The sequence below is a fragment of the Myotis yumanensis genome, unplaced genomic scaffold, assembly GCF_028538775.1.
Source record: "Myotis yumanensis isolate MYYU_CA2020_CCGP unplaced genomic scaffold, mMyoYum1.0.hap1 SCAF_3, whole genome shotgun sequence".
Taxonomy (NCBI): domain Eukaryota; kingdom Metazoa; phylum Chordata; class Mammalia; order Chiroptera; family Vespertilionidae; genus Myotis; species Myotis yumanensis.
Window position 1 is genome coordinate 119358010 of NW_027223754.1, and position 22952 is coordinate 119380961.

The 22952-nt window shown below is 43.8% G+C and overlaps 2 protein-coding genes across 8 annotated transcripts in view; one reads left to right on the top strand and one right to left on the bottom strand.

Moving 5' to 3' along the window:
* Positions 1-13848, bottom strand: part of CACNA1C (calcium voltage-gated channel subunit alpha1 C) — a 691490-nt gene extending 677642 nt beyond the window's left edge. Inside the window, exon 1 of the mRNA XM_070409470.1 lies at positions 13437-13848. Within this exon, the coding sequence (XP_070265571.1) occupies positions 13437-13575 (139 nt within the window). The 5' untranslated portion in view covers positions 13576-13848. The remainder of the gene's footprint in view (positions 1-13436) is intronic.
* Positions 1-22952, top strand: part of DCP1B (decapping mRNA 1B) — a 53826-nt gene that overhangs the window by 14562 nt on the left and 16312 nt on the right. For all 7 annotated transcript variants that reach the window (XM_070409474.1, XM_070409472.1, XM_070409478.1 and 4 more), the window contains 2 exons: positions 17345-17411; positions 21484-21619. In XM_070409474.1, the coding sequence (XP_070265575.1) occupies positions 17345-17411; positions 21484-21619 (203 nt within the window). The remainder of the gene's footprint in view (positions 1-17344; positions 17412-21483; positions 21620-22952) is intronic.

Genomic DNA, 22952 nt, shown 5'->3' on the forward strand with positions numbered 1-22952 from the left:
ACAGAACTGTGGACAAGAACAAAAACAAGAGAAGCCCCACTTTCTAGTCTGGGGACTAGAGAAATCGACTCCCATGAGTTACAAAGTGTGGAGAGAATTGTCCCCTCTTCCCTTTTTTTTCCTGTCCTAGCCCTACTCTGAAGCCAGTTGCAGCTGAACTACCACTATGTCGGTGATGGTGGAGGTACACGCACATGAAGGTCCCAGGAAACAACCTGTCACTACCAGAGGAACTCAAACAAGGGCCCTTGTGGTCTGAAGAGTTTGGGGGAAATCCAATTACATATATTTCATCTTTGTTTTGCTTCACCTTGTGGGCATCCCAAGCTATGCAGTCTGTCTGACAGTATGAGAAGTTAACACTCTAAAAGAAACTCTAACTTTCTGGCTATAGGTCCCTGATTGCTAGAGTGTTGGGGAGACTAGATGAGAGAGCTGGATAAGGAGATTTCCTAATTCTGTACATAAACTGACACAAGTCCTAGTCTCACTTGTGAGCTTCATATACATGTAGTAGAGCCAAAGAAACATAGAAAGACTTTGAGAACTAACCTACAATATAAACCACCATCCAAGTTCCAGACACCACTCTGAAAATGAATCTGACATGCTAATCATTGCACACAAAAGGCAAGACAAAACTTCTTGTCTATACATAACCAAATTGATTGCATTCTCAAACAAAAAATCAGCATTCTCTGGAAAGTTTTAAGAGGACTCAAAAGTCTCACAATATTATCAAAATGTCCAAGAGACAACTATGAATGGTGCCAGGTGAATACTTGAAATATAAGAGTGACCATTTTGTAAAGTATATTATTGCCTAATCACTATGCTGTACTCCTAAAACTAAATACAAAATAATGAATGTAAATTTAATAATGAAAAACAACAAAATACACAAACCCCTGGGCTTCAGAAACCTTCAGGGCAATATCAGGTCTGAATTTGTGTCATTGAAGTCCCATAAAAGGAGAAAAAGACTGGTTTAGAAAAAAATATTTGAAGAAATATGGTTTACAACTTTCAAATTTGATTAGACAAATATATAGATTTAAAAACTCAGTAAACCACAAAGAGGATAAACACAAAGAAAGCCATGCCCATAAACATCATAATCAAACTGCTGAAAAACAGATTTTTTAAAAATCTTAAAGGCAACCAGAGGAAAACAATACATTACATATAGGGGAACAATATTTTGAATGACTACAGATTTCTCTTCAGAAAGCATGAAATCTGGGAGACAGTGGAGGAACATTTTAAAGTGCTGAAATAAAAGAACTGTCAAGTTAGAATTCTTATCTCTAGTGAAACTATCCCTCAAGAATGAAGGTGAAATAAAGATATTGCTGGATAAAAGAATATTGAAAGAATTCTTTATCAGTAGACCTGCTCTAAAATAAATGCTAAAAGAAGTTCTTCAGACTGAAGGGAAATATTAAAGGGAAAATGGGAGCTGCAGAATGAATAGCAACAGGAACAGTAAAAATATGGGTAAACAGACTAGATTTACTTTTTTTCTTTTCTCAAGTTTTTAAAAATACATATGACTGTTGAAAGCAAAAGTAATGTCAGGAGGGGTTTAATGTACATAGATGTAATACATGTGACAATTACAACATAAATGGGAGCATAAAGGGAGCTATCCTATATAATAAAGAGCTAATATGCTAATTAGACTGAACAGCAGAATGACCATCTGGATGACCTGGATGAAGGCGGGGCTGAGAGGGCCGGCCAAGGCCCTGACATTTATTAACCACTGTTTCATCTAACCTTTATTTCTTCTTCTAAGTTTATTAGACTGTTAAACCAGCTCTTCTCAAGTTTGTATCTTGGCTTTCTCAACCTGGAAATATAGCCATCCTTATTCTAAAATACATCTTTAGGACTTTAAACCAACATGACACCAAAGGCTTTCATGTAATAACTTCAACTGAAAGTTTTAAGTAATTTCAGGTGATGGAAATAGTTTAACTTAGTTCCAGATTATTAGAAAGGCTGTGCACCCTTCCTCTGGCTTGGGACGTCTGATCTTTCCATATGGTCAGAGGAGAAAGATTTCTTGTTGCTGAAAATATGAAAACCTGTACCACTTAATCTTTCTCCTGAGTAGACGGAATTAACTCTGCTTCCCTCTTAAGGGTCAATTTTTTTTAAGTGAGTTTTCTAGCAGAGATAATCCTTACCATCTATTCTGCAGTTCTTTTCCTAGAACAAAATGCATGGTAAACAACTAATTAGATTTTAAAATAGAATTATAGGTCTTTTCTTGATGGCTATTATAGAACACATTATAAGCTGTAACTTTAATTTATTCTAAAGCGCTAATTGAAATGTTCCTATATATACCATGATAAATAATAGCAGTAAGAGAGTCAAAACTGCAAACACAGATAGGTCATAATTTGGAAGCAACATTGCTCTCTAAGAATGCATTTTGTGAAATGTTTGCTCTGCCATTATATCACCATTAATTAGTTGAGAAAGCAGTGGCATGAGGGAATTACGGGCCCTGTGTGGACAGAGACTACATTTTATATCTTATTTGTATTCTGTGGTACCAAATAAACACAGAAAGCAAACAGATCTGGATAAGAAATAGATACATACAAGGTACTTAAAGTAATTCCCAAATCATTTATATTAATTCTAGAAGTGTTATATGTGTATACTAGAGGCCCAGTGCATGAAATCATGCACGGAAAGGGGGGTGTCCCTCAGCCTGGCCTGCACCCTCTCGCAATCAGGACCCCTCGGGTTGGATCCCTAGGCCTGGCCAGCAATCAGGGTCTATTGGGGCTTTCCTTACCCCGGCTGCCGCCCCCCACCACTGCCACTGCTTGCCATCTGTGCGGCGCTGCCCACACCTCTCTCGCCGCCAGTCGCCTCCCTCTGTGGGTGACAGGCATGGGGTGTGATTGCTTGGCTGGTCTGGGCCTCCCTCTTTGGAGCGATCATGTAGCTCCCCCGCCCTGCCTCGATCCATTGCCCCACCGGCCGGTGGCTTGGACCTCCCTCTTTGGAGCAATCAATTGTGGAGCCCCCCCCCATCGATCACCCCGCAGAGGGTGGCCTGGGCCTTCCTCTGCAGAGTGATCTTGGGGTGATGGCGGGGCCCCCCCGACCAATCGCACCCGCCTTGGTTGGCCTGAGGCCATTGCGTGTCATAGCATGGTTGTCTGGAAGGTCGTCCGGATGGTCTTTCTGCTGTTTGATTGTTTGGTCGATTTGCATATTATGCTTTTATTATTATAGATATGTCCGATGTTTTGTCCAATTTTGAAGGTACTCTGCTTGGGGTGATTGAGAAAGAGCCACAAAGTTGTCCAGTTTTTCAAAATTCTTCCCTATTCTCACTTGGCAGCAGAGATGGAAAATCCTACCTCTCAGCGAATACAAAGCAGTAAGGGAAGCTGTGCTGTGTGCTTCGCCCTTTACATGGCTGAAGATGCTAAGGAGCCTGTGCTTTGCAAGCCTCTCCTAGGCTTCAGGCCATGTGAGGAATAAAAGGTCTTCCAACTTAACAAATTCTAAGACCTCGAGACCTTGTTTTCTTAACCTTGGAATCAGCTCAGGCAATTATTACAAAAGCAACTTGAAAGGTTAAAAGTGAATGATGTGTAAATTTATTACTACGAGAATGAAAGCCACATTATCTGCCTACAGATAATTGAGAGTTTGTTTTTCTATTTTAAGATATTTATTGGTATATTGATAGCCTTAAATAGTAGTTAATTTTCTTTGAGTCACAAATCCCATTGAGAATCAAACGAATTTCCTTCATTCCTGCCTGCCTCCCTCAAATGTTTTCCATACTAGGCATTGTTCCAGGGCTCTATGCTTTGTACTTCCAGACTTCCAAGAGAACATCTGTTCGCATATATACACACCATTCTGCATACAATTTTAGATATTTTATTGAACTCCTGAAGCCCTCTAGAGTCAAGAAATATCTTTAAAGTAATTATATGGCTGAAAATATTTGACATTTTTACCAGGCAGAATTTAGTATTTGCAGGAATAACAATAGAATATCATTTAAAGTGAACTCATTCAAATCATGTGCAGTATGGAATGGGAGACAAGGAATCTGATATTTCATATTTAATCAGGCTGGGTAACCTATACAATCTTTAGGCTTTTTTACTGTGAGAGGAGTTGTTGGTTGCACTAGATAACCTTCAAAGACTCTTTCAACCAGCTAAGTCTATGCTTCTTAGGGAAAAAGAAAGAAGCCACTAAAATTAAAATATTATAGTGTGGTCATTCTGTGCCTATAAGCCTCCATTGTCATTCTAACGGAAAAAAATGGATCTATTTATTATGTGCCATTGCTCTGAGAGCTAATGTGTTTTAATATGGTTAAGGGTTACACATCTCCCATGACTTGAGTGATGAAACTTGTCACTCTGACCTTAAACCCAGAATTACATTTTTGTTCTCTCTGTCATTACCCACTTGTATGGAAAGGAAGAGATCTAAACTCTAAAGAATGCTGTTTACCTAGGAACTGGCATTCTATCATTTAAAGATGGCTCCGGAAAGCATCGTGTAAAGCAAAATGTCACTTTTGAATCCTGTGGTACCTTTTGGGTTTTATGTCTTTGTTTTACCATGTGTTGAGTTGTGATACTTGGTAGCTCCTTAAAACACATACAATATGGGTAAACAATACTTATCTAATTTACACAGTCTCTACACTTCCATAACTTATGATTAGGGGCTCACTGTGTATAGGATCTTCACATGAATTTAATGGGAAAATGTGTATGCATCTCTGAACTTAACAATCTGGCATGCTTAGATGAGGAAGAACCCATGTGGCAAAGTCATATATGGTTGGTGATGTACAGATACTATGTGAGAGTAACATACAGAGAGTAATATTGTGGCTTGGAGTGTATTTCCTATTTTGTTTTTGAGAACCCAGTTTGGCATGGTAGAAGTCTACATTTTGGCAGAGAAAAGCTGGATTAATGATTAATAGTGAAGGACCTTTTAGTTTTCCTACCCTAACATAGTACTTTGCATATAGTAAGTGCTCATTTTGGCTACATTGACTGTTCGTGTCTGTTCTTTTAGAGTCTATTTTTTATATTACTGACTTTTGTCCAAAAATCACTTAGAAAATAGTTTTAAGTAATCAAATTGAAACTTTTGAGTTAATTTACTTCTTAGCCCACAGAAGGAAAAATTATAATTTTTTTTCATGTTCTTAGGGGTATTTTTGGAGAAAGAAAATAATTTTAGTTAAGAATTGGTGTTAGACACCAGGAACGCCTGGAGATTTTGTCAGGTTGGGAGCCGCCGGCAGGGGACAGAGGGCCAAACTTCCTGTTTCCCCGGTAAGGCTGGGATGGCCCCGGTGAGGTCGGGATGGCCCCGGTGAGGTTGAAACGGCCCCCGTGAGGTAGGGACGACCCCGGTCAAGTCGAAACGACCCCGGTGTGGTAGGGACGACCCCAGTGAGGTTGAAACAGCCCCCGTGAGGTAGGGACGACCCCAGTCAGGTCGAAACGACCCCGGTGTGGTAGGGACGACCCCAGTCAGGTTGAAACAGCCCCGGTGTGGTAGGGACGACCCCGGTGAGGTTGAAACGGCCCCCGTGAGGTAGGGACGACCCTGGTCAGGTCGAAACGGCCCCGGTGTGGTAGGGACAACCCCAGTCAGGTTGAAACAGCCCCGGTGTGGTAGGGACAACCCCGGTCAGGTTGAAACGGCCCCCGTGAGGTAGGGACGACCCTGGTCAGGTCGAAACGGCCCCGGTGTGGTAGGGACAACCCCAGTCAGGTTGAAACAGCCCCGGTGTGGTAGGGACAACCCCGGTCAGGTTGAAACGGCCCCCGTGAGGTAGGGACGACCCCAGTCAGGTCGAAACGGCCCCGGTGTGGTAGGGACAACCCCGGTCAGGTTGAAACAGCCCCGGTGTGGTAGGGACGACCCCGGTGAGGTTGAAACGGCCCCCGTGAGGTAGGGACGACCCCAGTCAGGTCGAAACGGCCCCGGTGTGGTAGGGACAACCCCGGTCAGGTTGAAACAGCCCCGGTGTGGTAGGGACAACCCCAGTGAGGTTGAAACGGCCCCCGTGAGGTAGGGACGACCCCGGTGAGGTTGAAACGGCCCCCGTGAGGTAGGGACGACCCCGGTGAGGTTGAAACGGCCCCCGTGAGGTAGGGACGACCCCAGTCAGGTCGAAACGGCCCCGGTGTGGTAGGGACGACCCTGGCCAGGTCGAAACGGCCCCGGTGTGGTAGGGACAACCCCGGTGAGGTTGAAACGGCCCCCGTGAGGTAGGGACGACCCTGGTCAGGTCGAAACAGCCCCGGTGTGGTAGGGACAACCCCAGTCAGGTCGAAACAGCCCCCGTGAGGTAGGGACGACCCCGGTGAGGTTGAAACGGCCCCCGTGAGGTAGGGACGACTCCGGTGAGGTTGAAACGGCCCCCGTGAGGTAGGGACGACCCTGGCCAGGTCGAAACGGCCCCGGTGTGGTAGGGACAACCCCGGTCAGGTTGTAACGGCCCCCGTGAGGTAGGGACGACCCCGGTGAGTTTGAAACGGCCCCCGTGAGGTAGGGACGACCCCAGTCAGGTCGAAACAGCCCCGGTGTGGTAGGGACAACCCCGGTCAGGTTGAAACAGCCCCGGTGTGGTAGGGACAACCCCGGTCAGGTTGAAACGGCCCCGGTGTGGTAGGGACGACCCCGGTGAGGTTGAAACGGCCCCCGTGAGGTAGGGACGACCCCAGTCAGGTCGAAACGGCCCCGGTGTGGTAGGGACAACCCCGGTCAGGTTGAAACAGCCCCGGTGTGGTAGGGACAACCCCGGTGAGGTTGAAACGGCCCCCGTGAGGTAGGGACGACCCCGGTGAGGTTGAAACGGCCCCCGTGAGGTAGGGACGACTCCGGTGAGGTTGAAACGGCCCCCGTGAGGTAGGGACGACCCTGGTCAGGTCGAAACGGCCCCGGTGTGGTAGGGACAACCCCGGTCAGGTTGTAACGGCCCCCGTGAGGTAGGGACGACCCCAGTGAGTTTGAAACGGCCCCCGTGAGGTAGGGACGACCCCAGTCAGGTCGAAACAGCCCCGGTGTGGTAGGGACAACCCCGGTCAGGTTGAAACGGCCCCCGTGAGGTAGGGACGACCCCGGTGAGTTTGAAACGGCCCCCGTGAGGTAGGGACGACCCCGGTGAGTTTGAAACGGCCCCCGTGAGGTAGGGACGACCCCAGTCAGGTCGAAACAGCCCCGGTGTGGTAGGGACAACCCCGGTCAGGTTGAAACAGCCCCGGTGTGGTAGGGACAACCCCGGTGAGGTTGAAACGGCCCCCGTGAGGTAGGGACGACCCCGGTCAGGTCAAAGGCCCCGGTGTGGTAGGGACAACCCCGGTCAGGTTGAAACGGCCCCAGTGTGGTAGGGACGATCCCGGTGAGGTTGAAACGGCCCCCGTGAGGTAGGGACGGCCCCGGTGAAGTTGAAACGGCCCTGGTGAGGTTGAGACTACTCCAGTGAGGTTGGGACAAATAAAGGGGACCAGTATGGACTGATGAACAGGGGTAGATACAGAAGCAGAGCAACATTGAACAGAATGTTAAACTACAGTGGGAAGCCTGGGGAGGGTTGGGGGGGGGATTAAGAGACCAACTGAAGGACTTATATGCATGCGTATAAGATTAACCAATGGACACAAGACACGGGGCGGGGGGGGGGGGGCGGGGGGGTAGGGGCCGGGGGAATGTGAAGGGGGGGAATAAAAAAAAAAAAAAAAAAAAAAAAAAAAAAAAAAAAGAATTGGTGTTAGAATTATCCTACATACAACCTTAGAGCTCTTATTTAATAGTGGAACCCAAACATGATTTAACTGTTTATAACATAAAGGACTTGGGGAAAGTGGTATCTATTATATTCATAATTATAGATTAAGGTCAAAATGAAAAGAAGACAGAAACTCTGGCTCACTTTTCTTCAATTAAGAAGTAGTGTTAGTCTCCTTTTGCTAGAACACTACTATGTAAAATCTTAGAAAATTTTTAGTGATCATTTATGTTTTATAGTTAGGGTATTTTGGGGCAAAGCTTTTCTTATAATTATTAAACCCTTGATTAAATAATCTGATACAAATATGAGGAAGTTTGTTGCAGAACAAATTTTGACCTATAGAAATATTCTATTTTATATTTACCTTAAACATATCTTTCTCACAAACTGTAGTTTATATGCGATTGGACTCATTTTGCTACATTGAGATTTACATAAAATAGTACATTTTCAATACGTTCTTGGAATAACTGACATTGCACATAAATAGTATATTTTTAAGATAATTTATGTACTTGTAAATGTAAGCTTTAGATTACTACTGTGAGACATGACTGGAATATGAATATCTTATTTTTCTGCTAGATTAAAGTGCTATTAGTTACACCCTGAAAACAATGCATGTGATTTGGCAGATTGATTGCATTCTTTGAACTCTTAGGTGCCAGTGCCTGACAGGTATCAGGAAGACTGGTATATGGTAAAATTGTTGTATAATAAATACACATAAAATGAGTACATTATTGCCTACACAGTGCTGGATCAATTGAAATATACACTCTAAGGAGTTTATACCCTAAAGACAAATTCCCATCAGTACTACTTATGCCTAAAATTATTAAATGTTTAAAGCAAAATAAACTCTGAGTGAAGTTAGTAGGAGAACAGAAGGGGCGATGTGAAGAGAATCCACCCCTGCTGTGACCCTTGTCGGAGGTGTAATGTCCATACAGAGGATCTAGGCACATCTTGTCTGTGATGTCCTATGAAGCCAGAATAGTGAGAACTATTAATATGAGCAATTATAAGTAGTGTCGATGGTGTAAGATCTTTAAGACTTAGATTTCAAATGTTTTAGCAAACATTTGTTGAATGTGTACTCATGCTAGTCGTCATGCTGGGTGTATTAACCAAATCCTACCTTCCCAGAGCTCATAGTGTAGCAGAGGGAATGGTTGCATAGTACTTAATAATGGCATGTATTTCATTTTGTTTGTTTTAATCAAAGGATGTACAAATAACTGGGGGCAAAGAAGAAGTTAAGACTATTTATCCTGACGGATTATGAGAAAGATTGAGTCCTTAAGGCTGAGTAAGAGCTCAGGGAAAGGGGAAGACACTTTAGGGAACCCATGTTGTTATCTGTGTCCCAGGAGATTTTGAAATTAATCACCAAGATTATGAACAAAATGGAAATATAAATTTAAATGGCCAACGAAATAGAATAAGTCATCTGTACATATAAAGAGGTAATATGCTAATTGCTGTTATGCTGTTCCGCATAACGACCACTTTTCATATTGATGCGTGCACAGCAAGGGGTGGGCAGCTGGAGCCAAGTTCTCGGGGGTCTGAGGAGAGCACCTGACAGGAGCCCAACTGCAAAGAAGGAAGAGGAAGCGGCCACGGGGAGCTCTTCCAATCCCCCTGCACGGACACCCTACCCCAGCCCCCGGACCCTCGCAGGGACGGACGGACACCCTACCCCAGCCCCTGCACCCCTCGGGGGATGGGGAGGCTGACCAGACAAGGAGAAGACCCAGCCTCGTTAGTAACTGCAGCCCGCACCTCCGACTCCCGATCTCTTCCCCCGCTACCCCTGCCAGGGGCACCCACAACAGTAGCTCGCCAGCGACCACCGTCAGAGCCCCTGAGGAATCCGCCCCGTGATCGCCTCTGCCCGCCCCCTCCGCTGGGGCTGGGCACACCTCTTCTCTCTACAACTCCAGACCCGGGTGGAGGCAGGCCTGAGCAGCCTCTTCAGGGTCAGACTCTTCCCCCCACCCCACCTCCAACCCCCGACAGCAGCAGCGCTGTATCCTCAGTGGAAGTGTGCTGAACCTCGCTGGGGGCACAGCTAAACCTGCCCTCCTGGCCCCGCCCTGGCCCAGCCCCCACCCAGCTCCAGGAGATTGGAGCCCCGCCCTGAGCAGGTACAGCTGCAAAACAGCCACATACAATTTAAAGAATGGCGCCAAGTGGGAAGGTTTGACAGTTACTCCCCCTTCAGCCTCGCTGCCCCCCTAGTGCCCCCTAACTCCCTACCCCCCACCAGCACCTCCAGGGATGACCACCGCTATAGGGCTGCTGGCCAGAGCCTGCCCCTCCGAGGCCTGCGGAACCCTCTGCAAAGCTTGGTAACTGCAGCCACCGTCCCAGGAAACAATCCCAGGAAACAATCATGCCCTCCTCCCCTAATGAGCACCTGCTACCTGCTAGGATACCCTTGAGCTTAAAAATAACAATCCCTTCCCGTTTAGACATCACTTACTTGATGAAACATTTCTAGGTTTATTAGCTCAGAACCTCCTCATGACAACCCTGTGAGGTAGGCGGAGAAGAGATTACAATTCCCATGGTATATGTGTATGTATTCAGAATGAAGCTCAGAGAGGAAAAGTGTCAAGCCCACTGGTTCCCAAGGTGCAGCACACGCCCCACGGGGGGGGGGCAATTTGACTTTAAGGGGGGCAATTCGAGAATGAGTTAACAGTGAATTTTTTGCATTTCTTATGATTCTAGGGGGCCTCATCTATAGTGTATCCTACATAATAAAAGGCTAATATGCAAATGACCGAATGGTGGAATGACCGGTCACTATGATGCGCACTGACCACTGGGGGCAGACACTCAACGCAGGAGCTTCCCCCTGGTGGTCAGTGTGCTCCCACAGGGGGAGCACTGCTCAGCCAGAAGCTGGGCTCACGGCTGGCGAGCACAGCAGCAGTGGTGGGAGCCTCTCCCGCCTCCGTGACAATGCTAAGGATGTCCGACTGACAGCTTAGGCCCACTCAGCCATCAGTCGGACATCCTCCCAGGGCTCCCAGAATATGCTAGAGGGCGCAGGCCAGGCTGAGGAACACCCCCCCCCCCAAGTGCATGAATTTCGTGCACCGGGCCTCTAGTTCTTATTTATATTTATTATTACCTGTGGCTTTTTCTACTTCCTAATTTTTTTAAATGTTTATTTAGCCTGTTAAATTTCTTAGATTAAAGGAACTTTTCATAAAATAAATCAAATTAGGAAGTTAGTATTAATGAGGAAGATTCCATTTGACCTTTCATGAACCTGAGAGTAGGTAGTAGCAGACTTCAAGATTCCCACTTTGAGAGGATAATGACCTCTGTGGAGATTCAGAAGGTCTAATGACATAACATGCATTTGTTATAAAAGAAAACTTTAAAAAAGACAAATCTATCTTTTTCCTTGAAGATAATAAATTCTCATTTACAGTTTGAGATACATATTAATTTAATCCAAATTAGTATAATGCTTCAATTGAGAGGTTATTTTTTGTTATTGTTTTTATGACATTAACTTTCTAATGAAGGTAACTTATTTAGAAAGGAAAGGTTGTTTTACTTCACAGTATTTGTTTAGGTTTTCTACTGTTTCCCCCAAAATTTTCATGACCATTAGTCACCCATAAAAGAAGTTTCATCTACTGTAAACCTTCCAATATTCTGAGATCATGGGATCACTGATTTGTGAGGTGCAGTAAAACTATGTCATATGAAAAGAACCAGACCAAGGGCCAAAGATAACAGTGTTATGTAGACTCTCAGAGGCCAGCTAGAATTTTGTTTTATAAGATTGTGCCCGTGTTTGGTCAGTAAAGCTAAGGCAGAGGTGAATGAAAGAACATTATTTTAAAGGCATTAAAGAACCTGTCGAAATAAACATTTTTAGTGAAAAGCATTCCAAATGGGGAAGAAGTACAGAGCAGCCAAACACAGCCTATGTTTTCCATCTGTGCATGTAGTACACGGGCAACATGATTGTTGTTCGAGCATTTACTGCCATAAAAATACAGCCAGTACTAGAAATCTCAATTCCCTTTTCTTTTCTTCCTCTCTCTTTCCTCCACTCAACATTTCTCCCTTTCTCCCTTCCTTCCATCTTTTCTTTTTTTCCTTTTGAAAGTCCACATAAACTCACATAACCAAACCTACAAATCAATCAAACATAAAAATTGTTTTAATACTTTTCATTTCATTTGTAAGAATGGGGAAGGGCATATTTTAGAGAAAACAGATTGAACCAAGAAAAACGACTTTGGTTAAGTCATTTAGCCTTGTTAGGTAGATGATTGAACTGCACACTTCTTAGCTTACTTCCAACTCTAAAGTTTCATAGTTCTAATTTTCTAATTTGTTAACTATCTTGCAATCTTTCAGAAGGGTAATAGCTGAGTGTGTGGGCTAACTACCAGATGCCAGTAACAAGTCATCAATGTAGTCAAACTTATAAAAACCTGTAAATGGTACAGTGAATCAAGATATATTGTTTCCATCAAATACATGATTAGAAGTTCTTGGTCCTTACATTGGGATTATCAGTCCACTCTTTTGAGAAAGACTTCATGAAAGGAATGGGGTTTGAAGGAATTTTTTTAAATTTTGGTTTATCTTTAAGTGCCCAGAAGAGATCTGTATAATTTACAATGTCACTTTTTCATGACTTTTGTAGTAAAAAGAGAATTTAAATGACTTCTTGCTACATACTGACCAAGAAAAATATATTTTCCTATCATTTTGAGAGAAATTTGCAATTTAGAGAGAGAGAAGAGCATTACCACATAAGATATTCTTACTCTGTTTAAATCTTACCTATATAATTATTTATTATCTACTTACTACCTATATGGAAATATGCCGTATTTTAAACTTGCACAAATATTAGCATGAATCCTTGTTAAAAGGTTGTAAGCTACCATTTGTGATTTGGAATGTAAATATATTTGGGATAAAATATAAAACAAATGATAAATGTCTTAAAAGAACAGATTGTATAGAAATATTTATTAGGAACATAAACTAAATGAAGTAAATCCCCAAAGAGCATCCAGAATGAACTAATGCACCATGTTAATAAGCAAAAGGGGTTCTAAATGGATGTGCATTTAAGGATATTTGATATTGCCTCTAATGACCTCTGAAGTAGCCTCTTAAATTTGATCAGCTTTAGATTTTTCTGCTGAAGAAATTAAAAAAGAAGAAAATATCATTATGAAATAATCAGCTTACTCTCATCAAACATGAAAGCTAATATGGAAATTTTGCTTTCCTTAATCTTTCTTGCAGAATTAAAAGGCAAGTAGAAGACTGGTGTTTTAGCAGATAAGTAGAGGCAATGTTGCATTGCCTGTTGCCCCGAACACTGCTTTTCTTTTATCCAACTGAGAATTTCCAAATCATGACATAAACCAGGGCAGTGCAATTTTAGGCACAATTTCACAACTGTTCTGTTAAAGATCCTGTATTAAATATGAAGAGGACTGCCAAAAAGATGAGTCCTTAGAGTTGGGGAGTCACACATTCTAGGCATCGTTAAAGTATTTTAGAGTAAATTTCAACATGTTCTTTCTATTCTTTCCTCCACTTTTGGGTTTCTTACCTCCAGGAGGGGTGTAAAAACAGTTGAGTTGAGCTTCATGCACCAAAGTGCCCTTAAACTTCACCTCTGTTTCAGCAGACGGGTGACTGGGAAGCGGCTGGTATGCAGGCATAGCAGGCTGAACAAAGGCTCGAAGCATGGTGAATATCCAGATGCGTACTAATAGGTCAGATTTTTAAAATAAGCAAATATCCTGCTCGTGAGCTTTTCTCGTAATTTTTTAAAACCTAGAAATCATTCTCACAGTCACATTTCTGAGCTGCATAAGTTAATGCGGCCATATCACATCACTGCAAATTTAGGTGACAGGAATGACTTTAAGTTTTAGAATCCTAAAAACCACATCTCTTTTGTGGTTCTTCTCAACCTTGTCTTTTTCTTTCCTTCCTGCTGTGCTCACTGTCTACGTAAGGTGGCCTCTCCCCCAGTGGCTTTACAGGAAAACTGGGATTGAAATGTGAGGTTAATGGTTTCTGTCAGCCTGGCAGCTCATCACCTCCCAAGGCATGATGATCTCTGGTTTTTATTTGTCACCACGAGCTGCTCTGATACACTCTCTTGTGTAGAAGAGTGATAGGTTTGTCCAGGGGTCGGTGGACCTTGGGCCTAGGAAACAGAAAACTTCAGTTGGAATGTGCACTTTAATGTAATTCACTGCTGCCCCTTTCCCAGTGGAATGCAGCTCAAGTGGCAAAACTATTTTAGGGAGAAAAAAATTAGGCCCAGTTCTACATTTTATCTTGGTGCTACCTTTCCGTTGCCAGGACTGTTGGTAAATCTGTTCCCACCCCACCCCCACCCCCCACCCCCTTTGGCTTTTTAAATTTTGTGTTCAAACTAAATATTAACTGGAATGAAAAGAGCTATTCCAAAATGGTTCATTTTAATCTTAAAGTCAAGTTGCTTTATAGATAAATGGTCATGCCCTAAAGAAATCTCCACAATGTCTTATATAATCACTTTAAAACCCAGTCTTCCTTCATTCTTTGACATCTGAAAGATGTTTCTGTAGCATTTTCCTTCCCTAATTCTGCATTTCAGTTATCTCATGGTAATGGTATTGTCAAATTGTGTTTCTGTTTGTATCAACGGTTTACTTGGCATCCTACCCTTATGAAAATCTAGTTCCTTATGTCAAATGCCACAAATGTGTAACATCAAAAAAAATGATGCCCAAAATATTTCTACTAATATGTCCTACTGATGAGACCAAATGGCTGTTTTTCCTCTGCCATTGGGCCTCGAACGTTGTTAGCTATGCTGTTTGTCTCCCATGCAACCCCTTTTCTCCTTTGATAGTTTTGGAAGACTGTCTTCAAGGAAAAAAAAATGGGTAACCAAAAAATAAACCAGGTTCCTAGTTTTGTAACTAAGATTAAAACCACCAAAACACATAAACCTCTTAAATAGCCAAATGGCATGTACTTATTTACAAGAACATGAAAGTAGGTGGGTTAGTATGTAGGAATATGTGTAGGCAATCAGGGTAAAACAATTAATGTTGATGGACTGGAAATAACCTTGAATAAAAGTTTCAAGATACACATTTAATGATCTTGAGATGAAAGAATTTCTTTTTGACATAAAGGCTGTTACAGCCCATTAGCTTCAGAACTCAGATGTTCTTTTTCAAGAGATTGTCATTGTATTAAAGGCAAGATATGAAGTTCTAAGAAGATAAAATGGTCCTGTTCAAGGAAAAGCTGGTTTCTTCCACTTTTACCCCTTCATACATGTAGGTAGGTAAGATAAAGACTCCTGGTACACTAATCATACAAAAAGTTAAAAGCCCATTGCTACCTTTCGTCAAGTTAGTAATCCAGATTTATAAAGTTCCTTTTAAGATACCTGCTTAAAATTACACTAAAAAGACATTTCCTATACTTACTGACATCTGAATCATTATTGACAAGAAGCAGATATACACACCAAAGCATTGGTCTGGTGAGTGGGGGGAAATGTCGTGGTTACTGGTAAAACATCACAGCCTGGCTGGCATGGCTCAGTGGTTGAGTGTCAACCTATGAACCAGGAGATCACGGTTCGATTCCCAGTCAGGGTATATGCCCAGGTTGAAGGCTTGATCTCCACTGTGGGGTGTGCAGGATGCAGCCAATCAATGATTCTCTCTCATCATTGATGTTTCTCCCTCTCTCTTTTCTTCTCTGAAATCAACAATAATAATAATAAAACATCACAGCTTTTTTAATGACCAAATAATATTTATATAATTAAACTAGACGCCAGGCACATGAAATTTGTGCACGGGTACGGTCCCTAGGCCTGGCCTGCAATCAGGGCCATCTACCCCAGCTCCCCGCAGCCAGTCCTGCCTCCCACCACCACCCACCCCTGGTTCCCGTTCACCATCGGGTGATCGGTGCCTGATGGTCGGGGGAAGGGACCAAGAGGTTGGCTGTTTCCGCCCACTCGCTGGTCCCGCCCCTGCAGCAATTGGAGCCTGCCTGCCAGGGAAAGGGACCAAGAGGGGGTCAGTGCACCTCATAGTGACTGGCCCAGCGGTCATCTGGTCATTCTACTGTTAGAGTCAATTTGCATATTACCCTTTTATTATATAGGACTAGAGGCCCGGCACACGAAATCCCTGTGGGATTGGGCCTAAACCGGCAGTCAGACATCCCTCTCACAATCCGGGACTGCTGACTCCCAACCGTTCGCCTGCCTGCCCGCCCGATCGCCCCTAACTGCCCTCCCCTGTCGGCCTGGTCACCCCCAACTGCCCTCTTCTGCTGACCCGATCGCCCCCAACTGCCCTCCCCTGCAGGCCCAGTCACCCCCAACTGCCCTCCCCTGCCAACCTGATCACCCACAACTGCCCTCCCCTGCTGGCCTGATCACCCACAACTGCCGTCCCCTGCCAGCCATCTTGTGGCAGCCATCTTGTGCAAGGGTGTGATGGTCAATTTGCATACTGCCTCTTTATTATACAGGATGTTTTGAAAGTATAAATTATAAATGTTTTTCCTTTTAAAAAATATGTTTTGTTGGTTTTCATTGCCTTATAACATTACTGCTATTTTCAATGAAGATTTTAAAATGTATATGTAATGAGTGTATTATTTATGTGAGTAATACCACCAGGTCTTCAATTAGGTATTTATACATTGCTTGGAACTCTTTAGCTTTTGCTATAAAAATGATATAGATAGGCCCATACCAAAGTATACAACTTATTGGAAAATTGTTATATTGATCTATACCAGTTACTCATTCATTACTAAATGATAGTCACAGTTGTTTCTAAGCTATCAACAATTGTAAATTTTCTGTACAGACATTTTGAAGTCAGAGATTTATTATGGAATCTAATTTTTCCAGACCCTATCCTAACTTACATCTTACAGAGCCAATTTCTCAGTTAACGTTTACCTGGGAGAAGAAGAGAGAGGGGTTCCTAGACCTAATTTGTGCATCAGGTGTCTGAATACCTGAAAATAAAGATGAAATATGTGTGTGAAATGTGAAAATGGAATATGGAAACATTATGTTTCAAAGCCAGGAGTTTAGAATTCCAATTTCATTTTCAATCTCTAGTCATTCATTAAGAAGCATTTACCAAATGCTTATTATGTTCCAGTGCTATATTTTTAAGGACAACAGACTTATATTGGGTGTGTGTGCCTGTGTGTGTGTGCATAAGACCACTATAGATTTCTCTGTGGGCTTAAAAAATTCTAATGGGGGGATAAGGACACATATGTAATACCTTAATCAATAAAGAAAAATAAATAAATAAATAAAACTCTAGTGTTAGGTTTTCAAGCTTTAATTCCAATTATTGGTTTCATTTATTCAACAGTTGTGTGTTTCTTTCAAGATGGAGAGGGACTTTCTTTCCATTTTGTAGTTTTGAAGATGCTCATAATTTGTTTGATGTGTTTTTGCAGTGTCCATTTATGGAATTTGGTTTTATGATAAGGAAGAATGCCAAAGAATTGCAGAACTTATGAAAAAGTAAGTGCTGAAAGACTGTGTACTATTTTTCAGGACCTGGTGCTTTTGTTTGTATTCCTAAGTATGCGTAACTACACCATAACCTTGGCAGAATATATCTCTTACAGCAATTGTTTTCAAGTGGTTAGGAAAAACATTTACTATCCTATCTAATAAAAGAGAAACATGGTAATTAGCGTACGACCACTACCCTTCCCATTGGCTAATCAGGGCGATATGCAAATTAACTGCCAGCCAAGATGGTGGCCGGCAGCCAGGCAGCTGGAAGCAAACATGAGGCTTGCTTGCTTCAGTGAAGGAGGACTCCAACGTTCCCCGTCTGCCTTGCCGGCCTCTGAGCTGGCAGTTTGAAACATTGTAACAAATATAGAAGCTAAACAAAACCCCAGAAACCAGCTTTCAGCCAGCCGGGATCTCAGAGCTGGAGATGATACAGTGTTTCGATTATAGAACCCAAACAAACCAGATACCTGCTTTCAGCAGCAGAGGCCTTGGCCCAGAATTTAAAAAAAAAGAAAAAAAGGAGCGGTTGGGAGCTTCAGTCACCCGCCAGCCTGAAAACAGCCCTCAGCCCCTCACCCAGACTGGCCAGGCACCCCAGTGGGGACCCCCACCCTGAAGGGTGTGTGACCAGCTGCAAACAGCCATCATCCCCTCATCCAGGCTGGCCAGGCACCCCAGTGGGGACCCCCACCCTGATCCAGGACACCCTTCAGGGCAAACCAGCCGGCCCCCACCCATGCACCAGGCCTCTATCCTATATAGTAAAAGGATAATATGCCTCCAGCACCGGGATCAGCGGAGCCGCGAGGCCTCCCGGCACCGGGATCAGCGTGACAGGGGTCAGCGCCCAAACCCCCTGATCGCCCTGCGGCTCTGTGTGTGACAGGGGGCGGGGCCACAACCTCCCTATCTGCCCTGCTCTGTTCGTGACAGGGGAAGGCGCCCCAACCCCCTGATCAGCCCTGCTCTGTGCCTGATAAGGGGGAGCTCCCCAACCCCCTGATCGGCCCTGCGGCTCTGTGTGTGACAGGGTGCGGCGCCCCAATCCCCCCGCCCCCCACGGGCCCTGCTCTGTGTGTGACGGGGTAGAGCCATAACTTCCCCATCGGCCCTGCCCTGAGTGTGACAGTGGCGGCACCCCAACCCCCTGATCGGCCCTGCTCTGTGTGTGACAGGGGCCGGTGCCCCAACTCCCCTATCGGCCCTACTCTGTGCATGACAGGGGGGAGCTCCCCAACCCCCTGATGGGCCCTGCTCTGTGCGTGACAGGGGGGAGCTCCCCAACCCCCCTGATGGGCCCTGCTCTGTGCGTGACAGGGGGGAGCTCCCCAACCCCCTGATCGACCCTGCTCTGTGCGTAGCAGGGTATGGAGCCCCAACCCCCCTGATGGGCCCTGCTCTGTGCGTGACAGGGGGCAGCGCCCCAACCCCCTGATTGGCCCTGCCCTGTGCGTGACAGGGGGTGGCGCCGCAACCTCCCCATCGACCCTGCCTTGAGTGTGACAGGGGGCGGTGCCCCAACCCCCCAATCGGCCCTACCCTGAGCGTGACTGAGGGTGGCATTGCAACCTCCAGTCCACCCTGCTCTGTGCATGACAGGGGGCGGCGCCCCAACTCCCCAATCGGCCCTGCTCTGAGCCCGACCAAGGGCTGCACCTAGGGATTGGGCGTGCCCTCTGCCACCCGGGAGCAGGCCTAAGCCAGCAGGTCGTTATCTCCCGAGGGGTCCCAGACTGCGAGAGGGCACAGGCCGGGCTGAGGGACCCCCCCAAGTGCACAAATTTTTGTGCACCGGGCCTCTAGTTACTTTATAAGTGAAAAAGAGACATAAATACAACTTTTTACATTTTCACTAGGTAACATTTATCATGTGGAATGGCTCACCTCATTGTTTTCTGCATGTGTAAAATACCTGTAATATGAGTTGTTCCAGATGGCAATATTCCATAATATATTCCTTATTTGTCATTTGACAGTTTTTCTTTGAAAGTTATCAGTATGTCTATTAGTAGAAAGAACATTCAGAGACATCTGAAAGACTCCTCTAGATTCTCTTTATCTTTCATTTTCTTCCTGCCTAAATACTTTTCTTTAAATGCATACCCATAGTTGTAAAGGCTCAGGATTTCCCCACCCTCCAACACTGTGAGTACTTAGGATGGTCTTTGTTTTTTCTCTCTCTCTCTCTCCTCTCTCTCGTCTCTTTTTCTTCTAATCTCATGCTACCTTGTGATTTCTCCCATCTTTGAGCAATTCTTGAGCCCAGTGCTTGTGCTGTGAGGCAGTCACACTTCCCTGCTGTTTATGGGAATGGTTTAGAGCAGGGGTTGCCAACCAGTGGTCCTGGTGGTCCGTGATGTCCAAAAGGTTGGTGACCGCTGGTTTAGAGCCCAGAATGACATATTTCCCACTTGTGCTGTATCTCAGGTCATGACTGAACTCAGCTGAGCACATAGTGTAGCTGCTGCCCATATGAGTTGACAAAACAGCTCTATATGCTAAAGAAACATTTGCAATTTTAAATTTTGGGCAATGAAATTACTAAAAAGTGATTCCCAAAAACGAAACTTTGGAACCACCTTGATATACAGTAAATATAACTGATTTCTGAAAATCTAGCTTGTGATGATAGCTAATTTTAGGTAACTAGCTCAGGTTTCAGATTATGATTGTGTTCAAACTGGTATTTACCACTGTAACAACTAGTTCTTAGAACATTCATGTTATTGTCAACTGTGCAATGGATAATAATAGCAGGATTTCATGTAGATTAAAAATTACCCTGCAGCTCAACCAAGAAGCCATGTTAAAATCTCCAGCATTCTGCACTAATTACTTAAGGGCTGGGCAGGAAATGGATTGTTGACTAGCAATAGCAGCTGATATGTATGGATTCTAGCCCTTCCTCAGTTAGAATTAAACCTCTCAGTACATACTCAGATCTCTTTGACCAACTTCATGGCAATTATAAAAGAATTTGAGCTAAAAATCAAAGCACACAAAAGGAACAAGTGTTTTTATCAATGCCACCTAGCAGCATATAGGAGCATATGGTCTCCCTTCTGTATTGTTTTCGGGAAAACAGAAGACATGCCTTATTGCTCTGTTTTTTATATGCCCCTCTCCTAGAATGGAATCTTCACTGTTTCCAAACTTCCAGAGAACCACATGATTTGAGTACCTGGTATTAATCTTGCTTTGACTTTAAGGCACTTTGGAGGAAGGGGGAATTCTGACTTGCCATGCTATTTGCTTGGTTTTTGAGAACTCTAAAATATGGTTTCCTCAGCAATTAATGAGTCCTTTCAAATGCTCTTAATGAGGAGTTGGCAAAGATAATATTTTTTTGCAAGGTCACACTTACTCTGTCACAACTACTCAACTCTGCAGGCAGTCTGAGGCAGCAGCCTAAGGACAGGAGCTGTGTTTGTAACTCTACAAAAACCAGCAGTGGGAAGGATTTGGCCTGCAGGTTGGAGTTTGGCCACCTCTATTCTAGATTCATATATCTAGTCAGTGAACTCAGGACCTCCCTCAAATCTCATTTTCCTTCTTTTAATTCTTAAGCAGTCTTATTTTTAATACTAGAGGCCTGGTGCACAAAATTCATGCACTCGGAGTGGGGGGTCCCTCTGCTGGGCCTGTGCCCTCTTGCAGTCCAGGAGCCCTTGGGGGATGTCCAGCTGACAGCTTAGGCCCTCTCCCCGTGGGGAGTGGGCCTAAGCTGTCAGCTGGACATCCATAGTGCTGCCGCGGAGGCAGGAGAGGCTCCCACCACTGCCACTGTGCTTGCCAGCCGTGAGGCCAGCTTCTGGCTGAGCAGCACTACCCCTGTGGAAGCACACTGACCACCAGGGAGCAACTCCTGCATTGAGCATCTGCCCCCTGGTGGTCAGTGCGCATCATAGCAACTGGTCGTTCTGCTGTTCGGTCAATTTGCATATTAGCCTTTTATTATATGGTGTGATTATAACAGGATAAAAGCAACTGGGTGAGAATTGGATGGTTTTAAAAATCATATTTGTTGAATTGTTTTTCCTTGTATGGCTCTTCCCCTCTACTTTTCTAGCCTAACTCAGTATGAACAATTGAAAGCCCATCAAGAAGCTGGAGCAGGAATCTCTCCAATGATCCTCAGTTCAGGAGAGGGGAAGGAAGTAGATATCTTACGAATGCTCACCAAGGCCAAAGATGAATATACAAAGGTGAGTTTTTGTTTGCCCTTGTGATACATAGGTAATTCCCACAGTGGGAACACACGCATTAAGAAAGTCTTAACTGCTATTCCTTCCACCAAACAAAATTATATGAAAACTAAAATCTCTGCTTTTAAGAGACTATGAGTATTTGCTTTTAAATAGATTAAAAGGTAGCCTGAGAAATCAGTAACCTTCTTATGTACAAATAGTACACAGTCAGAAGACCCCCATAAAAATAGCAACAAACTGCCCTAACTGGTTTTGCTCAGTGATTAGAGCATTGACTTGGGGATTGAAGAGTCAAGGGTTTGATTCCGGTCATGGGCAGGTACCTTGAGGTTGCAGGCTCAATCCCTAGTCTTGGTTGGCGTGTGCGGGAGGCAACCAATCAATGTGTCTCTCACATTGGTGTTTCTCTCTGTCTGTCTGTCTCTTCCCCTCCCTTCCACTCTCTCTAAAAATCAATGAATAAAATATTCTCGGGTGAAATTAAAAAAAAATAGCAACAAACTAATATAAATTCTTTGGAATAAAATGATAAGAAACAAGCAAAACCTATATAAAGAAAACATTTAAACACTTCTGAAAGGTATAAAAATAGACTTGAACAAATGGAAATATATGTCCTGATCTTAGACAAGGAGATAAAACTTCAGGTTTTTCACTTCCCCATAAATAAATCTATACATTTAAGATGATTCCTAAACAAATACAAACTGATTTCTTTTTTTTTCTCTTCTGGGGTCAGACAAGTTGATAATAAAGTTTTTGTGGGAAAATATACAAGGAAGAATAACCAGGGGAAACCCTGGCAAAGAAAAGCCATTCTGGGTGGGAGAGAAGTGGGGAGCTTAGCTCTACCTACCTGATAGTAAGACATTAAAGCCTGAACACTTCAAACAGTGTGGTATTGGTGTTGCTGCATAAACAATCAGATAGACCAATGGGACAGATGAGAAAGTCCAAAATGAGACCCCAGTGTATATGAAATTTAGGATATGATAAAGATGAAAATTCCAAATCAGTTATTTTAATAGATTTTTAAATAAATGATGTTGGATAACTGGTAGCCATTTGGAAAAATGCAAAATTGGATCTCTTCCTCGTGCCATATGCAGGATAAATTCCAAATGTATTGCATTTATTTTTAAATGTAAAAATAAAACTATGCAAGTACCAGGAGAAAACTTGTATGGATTTCTTTGTAGTCTCGGAAAGGGGAAATCTTCCTAACCATGACTCAAAACCCAAAAGCAATTAATTCAATTACATGAAATTTTTTAAAAAATGTGTTTCATGGTTTAAAAAAACCACAAGCAAAGGGAAAAGGTACTGACAA